The following is a 9,141-nucleotide window of genomic DNA, read 5'->3' as shown; positions in this document are numbered from 1 at the left end:
TGTTGGTTTGTAATGAAATTTACCTAATTAGTTATTTGTTTACGTGTTTATAACTTTGCATATTTCCACTACATACTTTTGACATGAACAACACACATGACCATAATACTCACATTTAACTATTTCATTGTTTATATCTTGTGAGTTGTGAGAACCTATCTAGTTATCCTCTTTCCCTCAGATCCATTTGAACATTTTGTACATTCCAAAGGCAACTTGCAACATGAAAAATAAAATAAAATAATAACATACATAACTTGTAAGATAGATGTGGATTAAGTCCTTCATATGGTACAGATAAAACCTTTGAATTCATAAACTGTATATTTAATTTCAGAACAACAATGAGATATCTCATATTCAGACAAATAAAAACTCTACTCATATTAACAGTGGACAATCATACTCGTCTCCCCTCTGCAAGTGGTGGCAACACAAGCTGTGTATGGGTTTGCATTACAATGACATGGCCTCAATATGAATAGAAGACAGTACGCGCCAATTGACCCGTATTGAACATGTATCATACAGAGAAAATTCGGAAACCTGAAGATAATGGATGGTACAATGAAAAGAGAACTAAGTGTTCATCCTTGGAAGCAACAAAGAACATGTCATGGACACATCACAGTCACTGCACTAATTGCCTCTTATCCTTGTCTTGCTCCAACAGAAGAACCCCTTGCTGCTTTCAGACGAGCTTGCTGTCCCTCTAACCTTGCTTCCAGCAATCTCACCTTCAAAGTGTCCACACTTGCATCTGCTAATTTTTCTGAGAATCTAGGTTTACTAAATTGTGATTTGTGCCAGTCACTGCACTCCCTAGTTGAAGTTGATTCATCCTGAAGACCACCTGAAGCAATAGTCTTACTTTCTTCAGTCTTATTCCTTGCTGTTCCATTAGATTCAACAGTTTTGCTTGGATCCTTTCTTTGTTCTCCATTCAAAAACTGCATTTGGATTCCATAGAATCCACTTTCATCCTTCTCTTCCTTGGGCTTTGTTGTATCCAAGTGAGTTGAAATCTGATTGTTCTTTATCTTATCAGAAAATCCTATCTTTTCCTCGAAAGTATTAGGTTTTCTGGAAGAATCTAGTTTCGCTGTGATATTTTGGCCATTGTGATTTAACTGGTCAATGTTATCACGGTTAGAACTCATGTTAAGCTCAAAGCAGTGTAAATCACTTTCAACAGAACTGTCAAGTTCCTCATCATCGTCATCATCTGCGTCTTGAGGAGCACTAGTCCCATTCAAGTGCATGGACTCGAGGGATTGTCGTCGCACTTTGTTTTCTTGCTTTCCATATTTCACAAATGAATTTCCATTAACCAAACCATTTGACCGACTAGCTTGAATAAAGGCTTCAATTTCACTTCTTAATCTATCTATAACTAGGTTTCTATCATCTATTTGAGATTCAGCATCCCTCATCTGCTCCCTCTCATCCAGCCATGCTTCTGAAATATGAAGTAGCAAACTGTCAACTTTGGAGTCGCAAACATTTGAAGACTTTTGCCTCGACAGCCTCACTTCATATTCATAATCATTGATTCCCTCAGCAAATGCACCACAGAGATCGTCAAGAAGGATGTTTGTCTTTCTCAAGTTTACTAAATCTTTTGCAGCCTTCACCATTGTTGTTTTTGCTTGAGACAACTCTTTACCAAGTTTTCTATGCAAATTCTCAGAGCGTCTTCTCAACCTTCTCTCATCTTCAAGATCATCCCTCAATGACTGTACCACTGCTTTGATCTTGTGTTGCTCTTTGTTCTTCTCAGCTATGCTAGCCTCATTCATCTGTTCCACTAAATGATCAATTTCACTGCGATATGCATGCTTCTCTTGCATCAGTTCCTCCAGCTGTGCATGTGCATGTTCTAACTCTACCTTTAACGCTTTCACTAGTGCTGCACTGGACTCATTTTGTTCTTCAAGGCTCCAAATGTGATTGAATACTTTCAAAAGTTCTGTTGATGTCTTCAATCTATATCCCTCATCTCCCAGCTTATCCTATAGATTGACAACACTGATAGGATTAATGGCTTGGTCAAAATAAACAATCTGTTATATGCAGTAAAATGACCAAAAACGACAAAGTTAAAGACACTGCTAGATCCAAAATTCTTGTTAGATGGAAGATCAGACAATGCATACGGAAACATGGTTGACAGTTTTTATGACAAGAAATTCCATTGTGTAGACAGTGGTGTATTCATTCACTTAGATTAATTGTTGAATCTTTTGGTTAGTTTAGTATGTTCCAAGCAATCATGACATGAGAAAGTAACCCCTATGGTGCTAACGAGAAAAATGTAATAACATGAAGTAATAGCATGATACAAGCATTACCTTTGATGAACTCGCATAATATGTAGGAGAAAAAGGCTGCAGGATTTGAGTGTTCTTTTCCTTTAAATTAAGGTGCCTATTTAATGAAGCTTCAATGTGCTTCCTCAAACTGCCTGCACTCTGAGGCTGTCATAAGAAAGCAGAACAATAGATTACTTAAAATAGACATGTAACTAAGTAGAGTGCAGGCACAAAAAGCATAGAACCATAGGCTACTAAATTAGCAAACAGTTGTACAAGATAAAATGCAAAGGGCAAAAAGTATAAGAGGCACCCTTTTTTTTTCAACATCATCATCAAAAGGGAAACTATTTTGATAATTCTCAAATGGTTGTTTTTATTATCTCTAATATATCCATTATATCCCTCATCATCCTAACTTATTGAAAAAACGAACAGTTTGAAGGAACCTATTCATATCGCTAGTTTGAATCAAAATAACCTACTTTCTAAAAAAAGTATTTGAATGTTAATTTCCCAAATGTTGACTATTAATTGGTTGGTTAGGAATATGTTTATCTCAAATTAACAAAAGTGGATAGTTTCATTGACACTGTTTATTATTATTGTTTCAGAATTTCAGATGTAGAGTGCATTATCATTTGCTCAATTAAAAGGTGAATATCCTCTTGTTGCAGGTCTAAGACTACAGTACACATTAGAATTATTTGTATTTCAAATTAGTAAAATGTGAACACTTTCAACTTTTAATAAATTAGGGTAAAGACTGTGCAATAGACATAATTGAACTGCTACAAGTTCCACCAGGATTCAATACATAATATGTCCACAAGAAAAAAATCTTTGAGAATCTGCAAAGTCAGCACTCAGAATCTAGTATGAAGCCAAGAAAGAACATGTAAAAGATGCTAGTTCTTTTGGGAGGAGATGTTTTTTTTAAGAAAACCACATGAGCAGGATCGTAGAATGGGGATAACATCTAAGACTAGATTATCAAAAAGGGAGATCCAAGTTCAGAACTAAAGCTCCTCACTTTGGAAAAAGTACCTCATCAAGAAATGACAGGATTTCTCAGGCTTCTCAATAAAAGTCTAAAGGCACACGATGTTCCCTACGCTCATGCATCAATCTTTATGTACAATTAAGGCTACATATCCATGCTACTAAGGTGATGCTTAGCTGTTCTTATAGAGCAACTGAGTTCCAAATTTTAATAAAAGTGAGACCTCATTTAGGTTATAACCATTGTTGGAAAACTTCTCTTGATGAGATTGGTCTAACATGTTCAGTCCCATTGTTGCAGGTCCTGTTAATTGAATTGCTTTAATTTAATCATCGACAATTTACTAAACTGCGTAGCCAACTTTTCCTAATACCCAAACTGCATACCTAACTTTTATATTTACCAAAACACATACCTATTTCCCATTATATCTCTCCTTCATCGGCAATCGACTAATCCTAACTCAGTCGACTACTATGTATCCAATGCTCCATCAGTGGACTCTAGTCAACTACGCCAGTCGATTACAAAATTTTTGTTGGACTATCACAAACCTGTATCTTGAGCCATCAGTCGACCATAACAAATTTAATACCCCAATCCATGTCTAAGGGCATGATTACACTCAGGAAGCTGCAAGGAGTGTAATGAGCTTGGTTCAAAATGTTTCTAAGGTGCCTAAGGTCATTAGTGAGTTTTGACCAAAACTCACTAATGAACCTATAATGTCCGAAATTTTAAAATCTTAGCATGGTCTGAACCAGGAGAATCCTAGGAACTTTTTGGTGGTGTTTTTGGTGGTGTTGGTAGTGAGGATGACATACCTACATCCTCTAATGAGTTAATAACAAAACATCTCAAGGTTGTGCCAATTTTAAAAACTCACAGCTCACTATTTAGGCAATGAAATGCATATTTGAGGGCAATCATACTTACTAACACCATCAAAGGATTTCTAGGATTCTCCTGGTTCAGACCATGTCATAATTTTGAAATTCTAAACACCTAGCCAATTTTGCTCAAGGACAAGACTTGGGAATTCATAACTGCCTTTAGTTTTGAAGCAACCCTCACTTCACACTTATATAGATGATCTTCAACAATAAATATGATGTAATACCCCATCGTACATTCAAGAGTACAATATACAAATCATTAAGATCCTAAGTATCTCAAATCTTATAGCTTAGTTATCCCTTTTAAATCATAATCATGGGATCCACAGTCAACATAGTTAGGTTGTTATTACTCGATTCATATGTTGGGTTATAGATCTATTCACCTATACAAATAGTTAGTCTTTGGGTAAGTTAAACTTGTGATTCACACATAGTATGAAAATCATACTACTAAAGATGAATTGCTTAATGGCTTAATGGTATTATGTCTCCAATGAATATGTTGAGACTTACCAATGTACATGTTACTTTGTGCTCTCCTTATAATTGTTTGGCTATTGCAAAGTATTATCACTTTCAGTACAAATTTTGTCCATCTCAAAATTTTCTCCAAGTTACAAATCCATTCTGCTTTCCTCAACTTTGTCTAAAGCTATGAACTCATACTCTATAGTAGACCAAGCCATGTAAGTTTGTTTTAAAGACTTCAAAGACAATACTCCACCAATGGTAACCACTCATAGATATGGAGTCCTTTATGTTACATACCTAACTAACGTTGTTGTATCCTTTAGCACAATAAAATATCTCGACTAGTGTAATCTGAAGCTCATTGTAAACTTGAGGTACCTCAACACTTTTGTGTTTTCCAATAACCATTACTTGGATTACTTGTATATCTATTCAACTTGTTGATTATGTTATATTAAGGCGAGTGTTGTTCATAATATATGAGATTGCCTATTATTCTAGAATATTCTAACTATGATATAGGTTCAACACGATTTTTCCCTAAGTGTACAATGAGATATCTATAAGAATTTTTAGTTTGAGATCATCGAAACCTTTATGCTCTCTAAGCATAATCTTAATGTAGTGAGATTGCGATAAGATTAGTGCCTTGTATGTCTTAGATATCTTAATCTCTAGCATCACATCCGCTAAGTGCATATCCTTTATAGTGAAATGTCATATCAATATGTTATTGGTCATCGTTATTACATTACGACCACTATCTCTAATTAGCATATTATCAACATGCAGGCATACTACTAAGTACGCTTCAAACTTGCTCTTTATATAGATACACTTATCATGCTTGTTAGTTCAGAATCAAATTTGACAACAATACTTTGTCAAATTTCTCATGTCACTCTCTCGGTGTTTGTTTAAGTTCATACAAAGATTTAACAAGTCTACCCAATTTGGTCTTTTGACCTAGAACCATTTACCCTTCGGATTGTTTGATGTAAATTTCCTCTTTGAGTTCTCAATTTAAGAAGATTGTTTTCATCCCCATTTAGTGTACTTTTAGATATATATCATAGCAATGGCTATGGCTATCAACACTTGCATCAACGCGATTCTTATCATAGGCGAGTATAGAAATAGTCAATGCTAGCCCTTGGTCAAGTCCAACCATATATTAATCAATTGACTCATCGACTTTGTATTTCTTCTTAAGAATCCATTTATAGCATAATTGACTTATTTCCTAGTGGTATAGTGGAAGATCCATTTATGCAAAAAGATCTCTTTGAAAAATTTTCAATTCCTTGACTTGAAAATTATGCCTTTATGCACATCCATGATTTCTAACTTGTGTATCAAAAAATGGTACGCATTATTGTTGCTTGTATATCCGATAAATATGCAACCAACTATTTTAGACTTAATTTTAATTTATTTGGGTTTAAGTTCTACCTTAGCCAAAACATGGTACATGTTATTGTTACCTTGCAATTTTAGTTATTTGTTGGAAGGTTTTCAACCTTTCCATAACTTATAAAGAGTTTCATCCTCTCTTGGTGTGGTACCTTGTTCAGAATGTGGTAAGCTAAAAAAAGAGAACTTCCTTACAAGTTCTTGGGTAATCCTAAACGTATCACAAAGCATTCATTAACCTTTGTAGTGTGTGTTTCTTGTGTTCCATAAGATCGTTGAATTGATGTAAGGTGCAATCATTTAATGAATGATGGGCCATCTTAAAGTAAAATTCTCAAACAAAGCCCTACTATTCCCCTTTATCACTACGGATAATCTTGATATTAATTTTCAACCTCATTCTTTTAAACCTCATTTTTGTATTGTTTAAATACTTCTAACGGCATCGTCCTCGCTTCTTAGCAAGTATACATAACAATATCTCATACAAACATTGATAAAGGTGATGAAATACTTGTTTTCCACCTCTTATTCACATGAATTTTAGATCACAATTATCATTGTAGATCAGTTCTAGAGGGGGAAGCAATGCTCCTTTCTATCGATACAAAGGGCAATTTAGGCACTTTAACATTTGCACAACTCTTGCACTTATATCTTGAGTTGAACTCAATACTTGACAACAATTCCAATTTTACCAATTTGTAGAAAGTGTTAAAGTTGACATGCCCAAAATGGTCATGTCATAATTCACACAACTCTATCAAATGAGTAATTATAGGAGTCTTATTGCTCAAGTTATAAGGGTTGCATTCAATTTGAATAACCCTCTCTCTAGAACTCTAGGTATTACTTCCTAACGAAGTCTTTATTCTTCGTAAGTATGACCTTGTGGACCTTAAACACTAGTTTGATTCCACTCTTGATTAGCAACGGTCTTGATACTAAGTTCTTTCGAATATGGAGATCATGTAAGACATCAACGAGCATTAGCTCTATTCCTGAGTATATCTTGAGCGTCATCTTGGCCAACAATCTCATATGAATACAATTATGGATAAGTTTCAACATATCTTGAATAAGAAGCTATTACATCTAGAGAGTTACCTTGTGGTTTTGAATTTCCATGCTTAGTGAGCAATGTTTTGAACTGTTCAATTGTTGGTGTAAACCAAGACAATCATATTCCCACAATAGCATCCCTAGGCTTTTATCAGTTCTTTGTGATGCCCATTTTATCATATCCCTCCCCTTTTTTCCCTCGCGAGACCTGACTTGAGTGTCAGAGGAGTTTTGTTGAGATTCCCCTTGACTCCCTTCTAATCTCTTTTTTATGAGTGCAGTGCTCTCGCCGGTCACCCATTCCCATAAGGCCGAGGAGCAGTTTCGATCTGACTGTGACATCAACCCGACGCCTGCCAACCATTCCACACCGACCCAATAAGACATCCGATCAGCATGCCAAAGTCCTGACCCACTGCTTGATCTCAGCCAGATCACTAGGGATGAAAAGAACCAACAGTTTGCTTTGAATAATTTCAATTTTAATTGTTCTTCAAGCTAATCAATTATTCTTTGTGGCCATGAAGGATTTTTTCAATCATTTCGATCAGTAAAGCTAAAAGGATCTTATTTTTTTTTCTAATGAATCTTAATTTAGCACTACTTTTCACATCACAAAATTCTTTCTCCCTAGTAGTCACTCTGTCTTGATAGATAGAGGAATTAACAAATGCCTATCAGAACGCATATCATATCTGCCCTAGGAAACTACAAAGAAATACTTTATGCTCCTCTAGTTTTTTTACTTGAACCATAGTTTAGCTAAATATCGGGATCAAAGTTTCATCAACCGACATCATCAGCAAATCATACGATTTCAATATTATCATAACTTCAAAAGTTCTCCAGTTTAAATTCATTAGCTCCAAACAGACAATTCAAGATCCAGGCAAGGAACAGTTCAAAGAACATTAAGACGAAGAAATCTAGCAACGCATAAGCTCAACGAGGAACTTAAATCTTACCCAATCCTCGTGTCCGCGTGACGTCGATGGATCGGGGCGGTCCATGAGCGCCTTCCCGTCGCGACGGTGGTGACGGACCCTGGAGTGTCGTCGGCTGGTCGCCGACATCGACAGGAGGTCCTGGATTTCCCAAAGTCCCGCGCCGAGTTTCCGTGCGGAAACGAACCGCCGGCTGGGCTCGGCCTCGTGGAGGTCCGGCGGCCCGGGCTCCTCCAGCTTCCAGGAAGGCGGCGGAGTGCAAAGGCCGCCCCTTTTGCACACCGAGACGACTCTCCTCAGCTTCACGCCCAAAGGCGCGTCTTTTGTACCACTATTTTCCTCACCATCATCGATTGCTGAGGCTGCTGCTGCTGCCGCTGCTTTGTCCCCTTCCATCAACGCCCTTAAATCACTCGTCTTTCTCCTGCTTTAGAAGAAAAAAAAACGCCTTTTTCTTGGAGTTGGACTCGACACGGATCGAGGTGCCCTCAGCTGGTGCCCCTCATCATGCGGGCTTGCTATCTTTTTGGACTCGCTTCAGTCTTCGCTCGGTACCAGTAGTGAAGCTACGGTGGTGCCAACTCCAGAGCAAAATAGATGGTTTTCCTCCGGTGGACGGCAAAGATTCCTCGCTGAAAAGGACCACAAACTTGTCGGAGTGGACCTCACGATCGCTCTCTCTCTCTCTCTCTCTCACGGGAAAATTCGAGGACGCGAGCAGCTGGGGTCAGGAAATAGATGCTTGCAGTTGAAGGTATGCAGTTCGAGGGCTCATGGCGCACATGAGATAACATCAAAATGTGTCATGTTTCCAATTCCTCGAGCCACTATGTCCTTGGCTAGTCCCGCATTCACTGTGATTTACCTCTTCACAGATGGTGGGGCCGAGAGGTTAACGGATTCCAACCTTTTGCAGTATGAGGACGCGATCAGCTCGGGGGAATCGCTGAGCTTGTTAACAGTGGATAGGATCGAATTTTGATGAAATTAAAATAATATTTTTTTATAATAATTAATTATAATTTTTTAATTTATCA

General features: G+C 37.2%; 1 protein-coding gene across 1 annotated transcript; it reads right to left on the bottom strand.

Annotated features, from left to right (window-relative positions):
• Nucleotides 1-275: 275 nt before the first annotated feature.
• LOC141824413 (uncharacterized protein At5g41620-like) lies at nt 276-8,768 on the bottom strand. Its single transcript, XM_074711697.1, has 3 exons — nt 8,126-8,768; nt 2,352-2,477; nt 276-2,012 (listed from the first exon to the last, which is right to left on the bottom strand). The coding sequence occupies exons 1-3, from the start codon at nt 8,498-8,500 to the stop codon at nt 651-653; spliced, it is 1,863 nt and encodes a 620-aa protein (XP_074567798.1). The 5' UTR covers nt 8,501-8,768; the 3' UTR covers nt 276-650.
• Between the last annotated feature and the right edge of the window lie 373 nt (nt 8,769-9,141).

Source organism: Curcuma longa, chromosome 3, assembly GCF_044706935.1.
Source record: "Curcuma longa cultivar G26 ecotype Majalengka, Jawa Barat chromosome 3, ITB_CL_G26_1.1, whole genome shotgun sequence".
Lineage (NCBI taxonomy): Eukaryota > Viridiplantae > Streptophyta > Magnoliopsida > Zingiberales > Zingiberaceae > Curcuma > Curcuma longa.
This window is presented reverse-complemented; position numbering and strand designations above follow the sequence as displayed.

Excerpts from the sequence above, each read along its gene's own strand:
- LOC141824413 (XM_074711697.1), bottom strand. The coding sequence starts at position 8,500 with ATGGAAGGGGACAAAGCAGCGGCAGCAGCAGCAGCCTCAGCAATCGAT. Across the intron at positions 2,478-8,125 it reads CACGCGGACACGAGGATTGG|CCTCAGAGTGCAGGCAGTTT; the intron begins GTAAGATTTAAG and ends TTCTTATGACAG. Across the intron at positions 2,013-2,351 it reads ATTATGCGAGTTCATCAAAG|GATAAGCTGGGAGATGAGGG; the intron begins GTAATGCTTGTA and ends GTCAATCTATAG.